Below are 15,449 nucleotides of genomic sequence, written 5' to 3' on the forward strand. Positions count from 1 at the left end.
TTTTAGTCTACTGTGAATTCTCCACACTGCTGTCTATGACAAAGATTCATCTATACATTATAATATCCATTAAGAATAAATATCAGGGTTTGCTATAAATTCTCCACAGTATATTATGTCATAAAGTCCTTATAACGTCACGAATTCAAGCACCGACTATGTCCGATAACGTCGCGAATTCAAGCACCGCTTATGTCCTTATAACGTCACGAATTCAAGCACCGCTTATGTCCTTATAACGTCACGAATTCGAGCTCCGTTTATGTCCTGATAACGTCACGAATTCAAGCACCGTTTATAAAGTCAAGAACAGGAGTTTGGCACGTATCTTCCGCCGTATATCACGTAAATTCGTACACAATATATATCAAAACATAACACCAAATATAAGAATCGTTCGATCACTTTTTAAACATTTGAGGTTGATATTAATTCGTCTCGGTGTATCACAGGTATGCGAATTCATCTATCAACTATATTCGAGTATTCCTGTGCAGCAAGAATGAGCTTTTTACTAATTCACCTGGTGACAAGGAGACAATTAATATGACTTACATGAGTAAATCAACAATATCTTTCAAAATATGCCCGAGGGAGACACTTAGAAATACGTATCAGCTTCGCGCTGGTCTTTCCCCGACTAGCTATATCACGTGATTTGGGTAAATTTATGCTTTCTTTGTTTTGTTTTGTAATAGTGTTAAATTGAACAAGTTAGTATGTCGTGGGGAGCGTGGTGAGGCGTTGGTTTCAAAGATTGGATCATAACGTTAAATTTCAGTCCCAGGTTTGTACGTGACAATTGTCGCCAGCCTAACGTCGTGTGTAGACTCCGAATTATTGAAATAAAGATACTAATATGTTAGTCCCAAAATAACCTAATGTTTCCTTGTTTTAAACGTTATCTCTCTCTCTCTCTCTCTCTCTCATCACTAAATGCACGTTCAACAAACGCACCATTACCAAATGCACACGCAACAAACGTGCATAGAGTATTAACAGCACCATTATTAAATGCACACCCAATAGACTTGGACGTCCGTCCGTCTCCCACTCCTCTCTCTCTCTCTCTCTCTCTCTCTCTCCATGGCTATTATAGGAGCGAGGGCAAGCCTTTATTTAGATATTGATTACCCATTCTTTAAAAGTAAACTATACGTGTTATTAGTCATACATAAAGAATTTAAATTTATTATACAACCAAGACGAAAGCATCGAGTTTCAATTACATGTAAATGGGCGTTGAATAGTTGGTCCGCTTTTAAAATCCAGAAAGGGTAATCCCCCAAGTCTTCCATGAACATGTCCTTGTATCCTTGAATAGTATTATAATAATTGATTTAGGGCACGAGACTATGATACAGCATTATATCACAAGACGCACTCACAACTTATTCTTGTAGATAACAAAACAGATCACAAAAAATGAAATGAAATGTGAGATAGAGAGAGAGAAATTGGGTTTAACGTCCACTCGACACAAACTAGGTCATTTCGGGACTAAAATATAATTTAATTTTATTTCAATAATTCGCTTACGCGTAGGGATCTTTAGCAGTGGGAGGAAACCGGAGGACCCGGAGAAACCCACGAGGTTGGAAAGGCGATCCTACTCCTTGTCACGTACAACCGGGGAATCGAAACCACGCCAGTTGACTCAATGACAGACTTTATGATACAGGGCGCACACGCTAACCATTCAGCCACTCCCTGAAATGAAATGGGGTTTAACGTTCTACTGTTCTGCTCCAACTGGGCTAATGAAGACGGGCATACGCCATACAGTGTGCTATGAGGGAAATTTTGTCCGGGCAGTGGCACTATGGCCTACTCTTATATAGAAGTCTAACTGCCAAGGGATCTTTTACGTGCACGCCATGCATACCCGAGAGCTTGGCTTTTCGTCCCATTCGAACAACTAGACAGATGTCAGAGGAAACCACGTGGGAAAATCCCGATGAACTTTCTCTCAGTCAATTCAGGGATCGAACACGTGACCTCCTTAACCCCTTAGCCAACGCAGGGATCGAACACGTGACCTCCAGGCTAGCGAGCCAGCGTCTTACCCACTTAGCCAACGTGGCATGAGATCACAAAAACTTGGTGGATGATCGAATCATTATGAAAACGTCGTGTTTAATATATCCAGTAGTCGGAATAGGAGCCACGCTGGCTGGGCGAGTAAGGTGCTCAGAAGGTCTCGGGTTCGCTGGTAGTCTTGGACCACAAAGATTTCCCGCATCTTCCAAATATCAAGGGTCGTTTACATGCAGACCAACGTGTACACGTCAGATCATAACGATTAGACACCGTTCCCTGCCAGAACATCCAACCTCTGCTGTTCCCTGCCAGAACATCCAACCTCTGCTGAAAAATCTGGAGGAAGTTTCTCCGCCAACACCGGGATTGAACCCGGCCCTTACTCATTGAACCACGTTCTAATATGAGTAAGCATGTCCTTTCTAATAACATGTGTTCATTAGTCCGGTTGAACGACAACGGTAGGAAGTTAAACCCCAATTCATTTCTAAGGATAACCATCCTCTACGTATTAGCTATTAGGTAGGATAATTTATTTTCCCTCCACGGAATGGATGTAATAGATTACGTGTACTCAGTCACCATAAATAATTCCTTATCCTTACATTTTAAATCGTATTTACATAATTACAGTGTGTATCTTATTCAAGTCCACGGTTTTCCAATAAATCGTCTATTCTTTAAGGAAATAACTTGGAATATTTACACATAAATCGTATTAACAAGTAGATTTAAAGTAACGATCTTGTAGAATAAAACATCCTCAATTCTGACAAACTAGAAAAGGTCATGTTAGATATAGATATTGATATTTTAAGAAAGCGGGGGGTTGGATGGCTGAATGGTTAGCGTGCGCGCGCTGTATCATAAAGTCTGTCATTGAGTCGACTGGCGTGGTTTCGAATCCCCGGTTGTACGTGACAAGGAGTAGGGTCGCCTGTCCAACCTCGTGGGTTTTCTCCGGGTCCTCCGGTTTCCTCCCACTGCTAAAGACCCCTACGCGCAAGCGAATTATTGAAATAAAATTAAACCATATGTTAGTCCCGAAATGACCTAGTTTGTGTCGAGTGAACGTTAAACCCCATTTCTCTCTCTCTATCTCATTTAAGAAAGCTGTATTTCTTGAAAAATAGGGGAAGGGTTACAAATTAAGGTGTGCCTTCAAACCCTTACAACTTTCAAATATTATATGACAGGAACTCCCTACATGATATTTGTTTGTGTTATATGCTTGATAACGACTTGTGAAATCTTGTTGAAACGTCGCAGTGAAATAAACCATAGTAATTGTTATACCATAAATAGTGTGTTATTCGATTATATTCTTGGAATAGTAGGACAGCGCAAAAGGGCTTAACCAATCGACCTAAATAAAATGGAATACCATGAAGCTAAATAAAATGGAATACCATGAAGCTAAATAAAATGGAATACTATAAAGCCAAATAAAATAAAATAAAATTTAATTAAAGGTAATGAAACATTGTGTCAAATTATCAAATTGACGATATTTCAAATATAAAACTGGGGCCTATTTCACGAAATTTTAACTAAGATAAAATCCAAATTTTAGTAATTTGATTGGATAATATTAGATTGATTTTAGTACTTAGCCAATCAAAATTGAAGTATCTACTAAAATTTGGATTTTATCTTTAGTTGAGATTTTGAGAAACAGGGCCCTTAGTCATGTAGAGTAAAATGGGGTTTAACATCCACTTGACACACAATGTGATATTGGGACTATATAAAATATACAGACTCGTATTGAAACCGAAAGGAGGAAGTGCATATTACCTCGTGTTCGCCTACGTGGTATCACTGTTCCTTCAATAACTATAATTTACACTGGGAAATGAAAGAAATGAGGTGTAATATCCACTTGACACAAATTATATGTATAAACCGTCTTTATTAATCGTGGTGGTGGAGAATAGGACGCTAAACACCATTTCATGTTGGTTTTATCCCATTTATAATGAGGAAATAGTGCATTTATCCTTGACATAAAGGATTGGGTAGCTGAATGGTAAAAGCGCGCACGAGTTGTATCATAAGGTCTGTCACTGAGTCAAGTAGCGTGGTTTTGATTTCCCGCTTGTACGGGGAGACGGTCACATATCTACTAAAGACCCTTAAACGCAAGCGAATAAGCGAATTAATTAAATAAAATTGAACCATATGTTAGTCAATAATGACCTAGTTTGTGTCGAGTGGACGTTAAACATCATCATCTCTCTCGCTCTCTCTCTCTCTCTCCCTCTCTCTCCCCCTCTCTCTCTCTCTCTCTCTCTCTTTCTCTCTCTCCCTCTCTCTCTCTCTTTTTCTCTCTCTCTCTCTCCCTCACTCTCTCCTGTGGTAAAGGTGATTTCTGTATCTAGTCTAAAATTGAACCATATGTTAGTTCCGGAAGTGGACGTTAAACTCTCTCCCCCCCCTCTCTCTCTCCCTCTCTCTTTCTCTCTCTCTCTCTCTCTCTATCTCTGGTCAAGGTGATTTCTCTCTCTCTCCCTGGCATTTAATGAGGACCAGCCAGTAATAAATGGTCTTGTTACATTATCAGTCATTATTCTGGTTTAACAACTATTGGTCAAACAAAACTCAGTGTAAATCCTTTTTACGAGTAAAGATAAATACTAAGTAAAGATCTTCACTAACTAATGTAAGTTATCCATTATCTTGTAACTCACCACTAGAAACAACAACGATGTTTACTGGCCCTGTTTCACCTCCGCATCAAGTGTCCAACCTCTCAACATTTCACATGGTCAACAAGGTCATCTCACCTGCCATAATGAACACACAAACAACAGCTACCTGCCTTTAACAATCCCTTTCAAGTCGCCGCTACTAACAATCCAGCGTGTTTATAGGATATAATGCAACGATGGCGCAGGTATACGTTACACGGGTGACTATATGCAGTTAAAAGTAGGTCATTAAAATAATGCCCGTGTTACAGTCAGGTGGGTTAAGACACACAGGTAATCCATATAACGTGGTTATCCACTATACAAGACTTCCAGTCATCCAAGACGACCGCAGAACGTAAAACTTGACTGTTACATTCGCGATACTCCGAGATTTCACATAGCTATGAAACTAGGATCTGCGTGTTACGCAGGTATTTCTTAGAAATGGCTAATCTGTTAGCCCTCGTGTTTCTCGGGCTACCGAATAACCTTAATAAATATCAAGGGATTTTAATCAAAACAACAGATCGTATATCAGATCGTATAAAACTGTAAAATACATCCTAAATTCACAGGTAATTGATAATTTTTCGTGAAACAACAACAGAGCTTTTGACAGTCGTAGGAGCAAATTAAATCCCAGTTTATACATTCATTTTCACCAAAATACAACCGATCTTTTAACCCTTGTAGGACGCTAGTCCTTCATAGCCCGAGGGTTACAACCAGATATCGCCACTCTTAACCGACCAAATGTTTAAATATACAACTATTATTGATCGTAAACTGGTGACAGGTTCTGCATCAGTGGTTCAATACCTGACTAATTTTCATTAAATATATACTATCATGATCTTACCTGCTAGATGTTCAGGTGTTATTCAAGTTTAATTCCTGTTGGATACATGTGGCGGTAATGTATATATCCCACGAGACACGTATCACCTGTACACACCTGTACACAGGTATGGTCGAATGAGGGACTAGTCGTTGTTGTATTAACTAGCCTACAATCTCGTGTCGACATCCACATTGTCATCAACGATCAATAGAAACCGATAGAAAACTATTATCGACCTATAGAGCTATTTAAATAATCCCATGTTGGTCTTTTTAAAGGGGCGCTTGTTGGTCTTTTTAAAGGGATGCTCGTTGGTCTTTTTAAAGGGGCTCTCGATTCAACCCTTTAAATCTCTCAATATGTCATAATACGCTGCTGATCTTTTAAACGGACGCTTGATTCAACTCTTTAAAGCTCCCAATATGTCAGAATACAGTTTGAATATTGACTTAAAGACCATACACGCTGCTGATATTTTTGAAGGGACGCTCGTTTGAACTCTTAAATCTCCCAATATGTCAGAATAAAGTTTGAATATTGAAATGGGTACTTTTAATTATAGGTAATTTTAATAATCGATAATTAATCAATTCAAACTTATATTATAATCGCTTAATAATCCAACCGTGTATAATTATATAAAATAAATAAATAAATAAAAAGTACGTCCAGGTAAAGAATTTTCCACTTTACCCCAGGTAAAAAATTTTCCACTTTACTCCAGATAAAAAATTATCCACTTTATATATACATACGTGCTCATCTTTTTAAAGAGACACATTGTTGAACACTGAAAACTCCAACATGCCACAATAAAGGTTAACTATTCAGTTTGAGACCATACACAATCCAAAATTAATTTTATTATAAAGAACATTTTGATCCAAAAGTGATAATAATTGAAGGTCTGTTTATAGTCCGTTGTCAGTCGTGTTGAAGTACATGATAATAATAACAGTTTCTGTATTATTGCCTTTCATAATAATATACCATTATATATTATACATACCAGGGCGATATTTGATTAACACGTGTAAAATTTTCCTATTTCCTATATATAAACTGGCCCTAGGCTGTACAAATGTATAACAAGATTGTAAGCTATGTGAACTATTAAACAAACGAGAAAAAGAAATGGGATTTAACGTCCCAGGTTCACACAAACCGGGATAATGTAGACTGGATATATATGTCTAAATAGACTGGATATATATGTCTAAATAGACTGGATATATATGTCTAGATAAACAGCTTGGTCGAATTACAACTACTTGGTTTTCTTTTACGTACAAACCAATGTGTACACGTATCATCCGAAGGACTTGACACTGTTAGTTCGTTCTGCATAATAGTAAACCGGGATAGAGAATCACGGGGAACTTTCTCGGCTAACAAGGGATCGAACCCTGGACGTCCACCAACAAGAACAGATTTGAATCCTGTAGGAGGCTATGGTTTGTTTTTATTATTAGACTAGAAGCCTGTAGGAGGCTATGGTTTGTTTTTATTATTAGACTAGAAGCCTGTAGGAGGCTATGGTTTGTTTTTATTATTAGACTAGAAGCCTGTAGGAGGCTATGGTTTGTTTTTATTATTAGACTAGAAGCCTGTAGGAGGCTATGGCTTGTTTTGACTAGAAGACTGTAGGAGGCTATGGTTTGTTTTGACTAGAAGACTGTAGGAGGCTATGGTTTGTTTTGACTAGAAGACTGTAGGAGGCTATGGTTTGTTTTGAATAGAAGACTGTAGGAGGCTATGGTTTGTTTTGACTAGAAGACTGTAGGAGGCTATGGTTTGTTTTGAATAGAAGACTGTAGGAGGCTATGGTTTGTTTTGAATAGAAGACTGTAGGAGGCTATGGTTTGTTTTGAATAGAAGACTGTAGGAGGCTATGGTTTGTTTTGACTAGAAGACTGTAGGAGGCTATGGTTTGTTTTGAATAGAAGACTGTAGGAGGCTATGGTTTGTTTTGAATAGAAGACTGTAGGAGGCTATGGTTTGTTTTGAATAGAAGACTGTAGGAGGCTATGGTTTGTTTTGACTAGAAGACTGTAGGAGGCTATGGTTTGTTTTGAATAGAAGACTGTAGGAGGCTATGGTTTGTTTTGACTAGAAGACTGTAGGAGGCTATGGTTTGTTTTGAATAGAAGACTGTAGGAGGCTATGGCTTGTTTTATCGTTATGTTAAGGTTCTGTTAATCATTCTCTTAGAGAACTGAACATAAAACTACTGACGCCATACGTTCTACGTGTGGTCATTCATAATTAAGACAATGGTATTGATTGGATGATTCGTTCCATGAAACTACTCAATGGTTTACCTTACATTAAAGATAATTAACAATGGACCAGGCATTATTTGATATTCGAAACGGTACCTCAGGTGATTGAAATTCTCAGCCATAACCCCAGTTAAGCCTGGGAATACTTAAGGCATCTGTAACAGACACAAACGTAGATTTTGTCAGGCACAGTTCCTCTGGCGTCTGTCATTCAGTCTATTAGGGGGATTGTCTGTTATTTTCAAAACATGTCCGTCCCAAAAGGATGGTAGAATACCAAGTGCTAGTTCATTTAACCCTATCTAGTACAATAAAACCAGTATTTCCATGCCTGGGTTCAGTGACAAGTGTCGTACACTAGATAGATAATGCTTACTCAAACCAGAACATCCCACACCACTTCCATATTCACAAATCCAATGATGTTATATTGTACTTCTGTATTTAATATACAATGACCGTGCATCGTAATTTATGGGACAACATTCCCTAATACTCTACAAATATTGATATTTGAACTGAACCCCAAATGAACAGGCCTATTACTGGGTAGGTATATATAGATAGCCATATTAGGTAAGACAAGGGGAGTTTATATAGATAGAAGGATATTTGACATACTACTTATCGTAATATATACATGTCAAACACTTGTTGAAAACCTCTACAATTAATATATAATACTTTCTTATTTTATCGCGTCATTTCCCTAGCCATTCCAGGGAAGAGAATTTTGTCTACACAGCAGCGTTTCAGATATATCCCCCACCCCCGCCCCCAGACATTAGTTAGTGAGTGAAGCATCTTTACATAGTATTTGTCTTTACACGTAAATATGATTTACACTGAGTTTTGTTTGGCCAATAGTTGTTAAACCAGAATAATGACTGATAATGTAACAAGACCATTTATTACTGGCTGGTCCTCATTAAATGCCAGGGAGAGAGAGAGAAATCACCTTGAACAGAGAGAGAGAGAGAGAGAGAGAGAGAGGAGGGAGGGAGGGAGAGAGAGAGAGAGAGGGAGGGAGAGAGGGGGGGAGAGAGAGAGAGAGGGAGGGAGGGAGGGAGAGAGAGAGAGAGGGAGAGAGAGAGGGGGAGAGAGAGACAGAGAGGGAGAGAGAGAGGGGGAGAGAGAGAGAGAGAGGGAGAGAGAGAGAGAGAGAGAGAGAGAGAAAGAGAGAGTTTAACGTCCACTCGACACAAACCAGGTCATTTCGGGACTAACATATACTTCAATTTTATTCAATTAATTCGCTTGCGCTTAGGGGTCTTTAGCAATGGGAGGAAACCGGAGGACCCGGAGAAAAACCACGAGGTTGGACAAAAGGCCCTACTCCATGTCCCCACGCCATTTGAATCAATAACAGACCTGATGATGCAGCGCGCACGCGCTAACCTTTCGGCCATCCAACCCCGCGACCACAGACTTTATTTTTTATACATAATATAGCGACATACCTTGAACGACAAATAGTTACGGTCCAGTTGACAACATAGCCAGGTACATGTGCAGATGTTATTTAATATTCTACACACAGGGTATTATCTATAGAACATATTTAAATCCTTTCTAAAATGAAATCCGGCTACTCGACGCTTAACCGCTATTATCTGGTATCTATTGCGTCACATTGACAACACCTTGCTTTAAAGGCTCAATACCACTGTTGGTGTAACTGAATAATATGTCCCAATCTTTATTCTGGTCAACAAATTGTACTATTTTACAATATTCCAATTAATTGATGATACAAATTTCATCTTAACACACCTAATTTAAAAAATTGGAAAAATTCAACTCAATGATTTGAAAAGCCTGACGTAAAGCTTTTCAAATGTGACTTGGATTTAAAGATATTTTTAAACCCTCTGGACAAGTAAAATAGGATTTAATGGATAATTTACACAACAGAGAGAGAGAGAAATGAAATGAAATGGAATTTAACGTCCTACTGTTCTGCCCCGAACTGGGCTAATGAAGACGGGCATACGCCATACAGTGTGCTATGAGGGAAATTTTGCCCGGACAGCGGCACTACGGCCTACTCTTATATCGAATTCCAACTGCCAAGGGATCTTTTACGTGCACGCCAATGTGTACACGGGACCTCGGTTTTTCGTCCCATCCGAACGATTAGACAGCTTTCCTTGTCAGCCCCTCCGTCCTGCATCACTGACAAGGGAGAACCACGCCGGAAAATCTGGGTGAATTTCTCGGCCAATGCAGGGATCGAACACCCGACTTCCAGGCTAGCGAGCTAGCGTCTTACCCACTTAGCCACGTGATCCCCACAGAGAGAGAGAGAGAGAGAGAGAGAGAGAGAGAGAGAGAGCGAAGGGGTTTAACGTCCACTCGACACAAACTAGGTCATTTCGGGACTAACATATGGTTTAATTTTATTTCAATAATTCGCTTGCGCGTAGGGGTCTTTAGCAGTGGGGGGAAACCGGAGGACCCGTAGAAAACCCACGAGGTTGGACAGGCGACCCTACTCCTTGTCACGTACAACCGGGGATTCGAAACCACGCCAGTCGACTCAATGACAGGTCTTATGATACAGCGCGCACGTGCTAACCACTCGACCATCCAACCCCCCAATTTACATAACAGGTAGGTAACTAACACATCTAGTGCATAGAATAAGGCTATTTTTTATTTTCTGGAACTGTCAAACCAGCAAGAGTGTTATTGTCCCTTTAACCGTTTTCAATATCCCGGTCAGTGCAGACAAGCAAGAAGACGTTAAACCCCATTTTATTGCTTCATAAATATTAAAATTATTAAAACGATCCTTTTCATCTAAGCTATTAATGCAAATACACTTTGAATAGGCTTAAAAAGGGGGCGTGTTTACCTATGAATAATGTATTATAAAATAGAGCAGGCCTATAATTGAGTCTATTTATAGATCGGGTAAATAGCCGTATAAATATAAATGGTATATTTTTATCACGTTTATTGTCGATTTTACCAGACAGATCGTAGCTTCAAAACATTATCTACTTTATTAGTATATACAACAAGATAATTCGTCACATTATCCACTGTGTTAGTATCCATAACAAGATAATTCGCGACATTATCGACTAGTGTACAGATCAAGTCATTTCGGCACATTATTGACTAGTATGTACAACAAGGTATTTCCACACATTATCGACTAGTGTACACAAGTCATTTCGCCACATTATTGATTATTATGCACAGCACGACAATCCGCGACACATTATTGACTGGTATACACAACAAGAAATTTCGCGACATTATTGACTGGTATATACATAAGACAATTGGCGACATTATTGACTAGCATACACAACATGACAATTCGCGACATACACAACAAAAAGACAATTCGCAACACTGTCGATTTTACTAGACAATTCGTAACACACCATTGTGTCAGTTCGCGACATTATTAACCTATAAGACTATTATATATACTAATTGTTGTTCCTTTATTTTTAACAACACCTCGTGACACTTTCTCTTGACGTTTTGGTCTAGAATCGAAGAAGATTATTTGAATTCATATTTTCTATCAGGTTTTGGTGCAGTTTCATGATATTGGGGCTGGCGGATCAGTACGTAAACACGCATGACTTAGGCAAATAGCTTCAAGCATTGAATTATCACAGAAGTCAATGAGATGATAATTAGTGGTCTGAAACCACTTTAGTTTGCATAACAACAAGAGAATGCGCAACATAAAACGGAACCCTTTTAAGATAATTAGAATACTCTAGTTGTCAAGAGTGTCATATTGTTTCAATAGTTTTTAGTAATATCTAAGGACATTTCAATGAGGAATTAGGTAGGGATTAATGGGGTGTTATTTTGTGATAACGTTTTGTCAGGAGAGGTGATCGCGAACAGAACTCGAGTTTATCTGGACAATTGATAACAATGTTGATAACACTAATACCTCCACAACACGAGCTTTGTGTCAGCCCAGTTTAATTATTCAGACAAGCTAAAACACATCATAACTTTCATCAATCAAACTGCATTAACCGAGAAAGTTCATCCAGATATTCCAACATGGTTCCCCCTTGTCAGTGATGCAGGACGGAGGGCCTGACGAGCACAGCTGTCTAGTCTTTCGGATGGTACGAAAAACCGAGGTCCCGTGTACACATTGGCGTGCACTTAAAAGATCCCTTAACAGTTGGAATTCGATATAAGAGTAGGTCGTAGTGCCACTGTCCCGGCAAAATTGCCCTCATAGCACACTGTATGGCGTATGCCCGTCTTCATTAGCCCAGTTCGGAGCAAAACAGTAGGAATTTAAACCCCATTTCATTTCATTTCATTTCATCAATCAAACAGGGAATGAAAAAAATAAAAGGAATTAACACCTGACCCCAAACTGATCCATTGTTATTTACTGTCAAATTCATAATCTCATATGGTAAATTAGTTTGACAATGCGTAGGGTAGAGGCTGAAACTTGATAAATCAACCGGAAACAAAATACAGTAAATGAAATGGGGTTTAACGTCCTATTTTGTGTGCACCAACCAGGCTAATGTAGACAGTAAATTGAGCGGTGTAGTAAAATAGTTGGTCGTGATTTATCAGCCAGATTTCCCCTTTATACTGAGACAGGAGGAAAAGTCTCTAGTTATTGGGATGGGATTAAAAATAGAGGCCGACTTGTTACTCGTCGACATACAAGCAACGAAAAATGGACAGTTTAAATACGATGGAGAATAGGTGGTAACGCTGCTGTCCGGGATAAATTTCCTTCTTCAATAGCCCGGTTGGTGCCGAAAAGTAGGACGTTAAACCCCATTTTATTTCATGACTTTTTACATGACGTAGATGTTGATTTCTATAATATCGAATACAGAGAAAGACGTATACGTGAGACTAGGGTAGAGAGAAAGACGAATACGTGAGAATATATTAAGGTCATGAGATATATATTAAGGTCATGAGATATAATGTATTATTAAACATCAATAGGTAGCAGACAAGTGAATGTTATATTCTATTCAAACAACATGAAATAAACAAGACGAGTGTCATATATTTCATGATAATACCTGTAATTTCATATCATTGTAAAGACGTGTAATACTAGTATCAAGTTAGCTGATCTAATGTCTCTTTCCTGGGGGTTAGAGAGAGAGAGAGAGGGAGAGAGAGAGAGAGAGAGAGTTTAACGTCCACTTGACACAAAATATGCCATTTCGGGACTAACAAACGGTTCAATTTTATTTCAACAATTCGCTTGCGCGTATGGGTCTTTAGCATTGAGAGGGAACCAGAGGACCCCGAGAAACCCAACAAATCCACACCAGTTGACTCAATGACAGATACAACGCGCATGCGTTAACCTTTCGCCCCCCCCATCCCCACCCCAATGTTAGAGTTGGGGTTAGTTTGTGCATATAATTCTTGTGGGAATGAATACCTGATAACTCTTCTCATGGTTTGAGAAGTTCACATAGTCAACCAATTTCTAGCTTGATGTTAAGTCTAGATTTAATATTGACTTAACACAGACTACAGCACTCCAATTACTCAACCTATCTTCCTCAATTACAAACGTTTTCAATTTCTACTGGGAAACAAGACTCTGGGTGTTTCCATGTACTATTCAGTATTCAAAGAGCACGGCTGTTAAGAATTATCTCCTTGTAGTCTGTGTGTACAATTGTTTACATGAATACCTGCATTTAAGGTGGGGAGGTTTAACAAACTATTATAATGTCGATTTGTATAAACTACTTTCATAGAGAGTTGCAACACAGCAAAGAGAGAGAGAGGAGAGTTTAACGTTCACTCGACACAAACTAGATCATTTCGGGACTAACATATGGTTCAATTGTATTTCAATAATTCGCTTGCGAGTAGGGGTCTTTAGCAGTGGGAGGAAACCGGAGGACCGCTCCGGAGAAAACCCACGAGGTTGGACAGGCGACCATGCTCCTTCACTTGCCACGTACAATGATGCAACGTGCACACGCTAACCTGTCGGCAATCCAATCCCCCTACAGAGAGAGAGAGAGAGAGGGGATGGGTTGCAACACGGGGGCTACTTGTAATACTTCTACACGATCTATCTGGTCCAATACAATGCATAGAGGTGGTTTCAACACGCGCTAAAAATAATACTCGTGTATGACCTTGTAGATACAATACCAATACATAAGATGAAACATACCTCCGACTGATGATCGTGGATTCAATAGATCCTCTTGAGTTAGATAGAATGGCTTCATATTGAAGGATAGCTGCTCGTATAACCATTTAGACGTTACCAAACACTTTACCAACAACTTAACGGATGAATTAATATCTTACGTTACGCCCTCTTGACTCCATGTTGAATTAATCTATTATATATATATAACGTTTATTCAACTCAACGACGGAGAATGTGGTCAAACGGCATCTAGTTGTCCACTTAGATCTCTCTCAAATTAACAACAGAAGTTGAAATTAGCGGAGCTAGAGAAACTTGAAAACACGTGACCGTATATAGGTTGTTAGTGAAACTACAGGTGTGAATCAAGGTAATATAATAGTAATAATAAAGGTAGTTATATGAATAACAAAAGGTAGTGTATGTCTAATAAAACACGATAAGGGAAGTATAATAGCTTGTTGTGTAAAACTACTGTCAGTAACAACGACCTTGTTAACTGAAGGTTGTAGGGATAACTTAAAGGTGCAATTGCAAATTTTCAAGTTATATTTTTAAAATGTATTAAAATAAAGCCTTAAAATAGATGGTATCCATAAACAGTCCTACCTTGTTAAAGAATAATCCTATTAATCCTATAATTCGCTATTGCCAGCTGAGAAATTGGCAAAAATATCATTTTTAACTTCAAATTCCAACGTTGGAAAATGGCTGCCCCATGTTGTCAATAGCAAAACAGGGGAGGTAATTGTGTTGTTATTTCCTGTGTCATAGATTTTTAAGGGTGGGAAATAATGCCCATGATCCTATAATAGTGATTTGATAACCTATTGAGCAAAAGACATAGAAATAATTATGTTTTGACTTTCTTAGAAAATTTGAAATTCTCGCTTTAAGTTAGTTAGTGTTAGTTGTATTTTACGTCCGCTTCCACCGAGGTGATAAGTATGCTTTAAGTATATATGTGCTTATTATATGAATGCTGTGTGCAGCATACAAAATGGTTTCAGTGTCATTTAGTAACACAATGTCGATTTGTATAAACTAATTTCATAGAGAGGGTTGTAACCTCGTTATTTGTACTAATAAACGACCTACAAGTTATAATTCTATGAAATATAATTACTTATTATTACTGTGCGACTATTTAACAAGGACTCGTTAGTCTTTATAAACATCCCTCAGTAATATTTGTATTCCATTGTAACCACTTGTATGTAGTTATCTGAAGGTTATAGTATGTGCCAGCATGAATGATGTGACCAGTGTATTAAAAGTATCCGTGGGTTATATGTGCCAGCATGAATGATATGTATAACGATACAATAAAAAACCTTCACGACTATCAACCAGTACACAACGTGACTATATATTGTTTATAAGTTGGTGTTTATTGATATACTACTATATAACAAGACTTGGTATTATTTATAAGT

At 38.5% G+C, this 15,449-nt stretch overlaps 1 protein-coding gene across 4 annotated transcripts in view; it reads right to left on the minus strand.

Annotated features, from left to right (window-relative positions):
- The window catches only part of LOC126823232 (uncharacterized), an 85,629-nt gene that overhangs the window by 36,572 nt on the left and 33,608 nt on the right, over window positions 1-15,449 (minus strand). Inside the window, exon 1 of one of the 4 annotated variants that reach the window (XM_050551921.2) lies at window positions 14,032-14,340. The exons of 1 other annotated variant lie outside the window; for it this stretch is intronic. In XM_050551921.2, the coding sequence (XP_050407878.1) occupies window positions 14,032-14,089 (58 nt within the window). In that variant the 5' untranslated portion in view covers window positions 14,090-14,340. Of the gene's footprint in view, window positions 1-4,730; window positions 5,137-5,592; window positions 5,735-14,031; window positions 14,341-15,449 lie in introns of those variants that run through there. 2 more of the 4 variants (XM_050551926.2, XM_050551927.2) reach the window with 2 other exon arrangements.

This window comes from Patella vulgata, chromosome 6 (genome assembly GCF_932274485.2).
Source record: "Patella vulgata chromosome 6, xgPatVulg1.2, whole genome shotgun sequence".
NCBI classification, from domain to species: Eukaryota; Metazoa; Mollusca; class Gastropoda; family Patellidae; genus Patella; species Patella vulgata.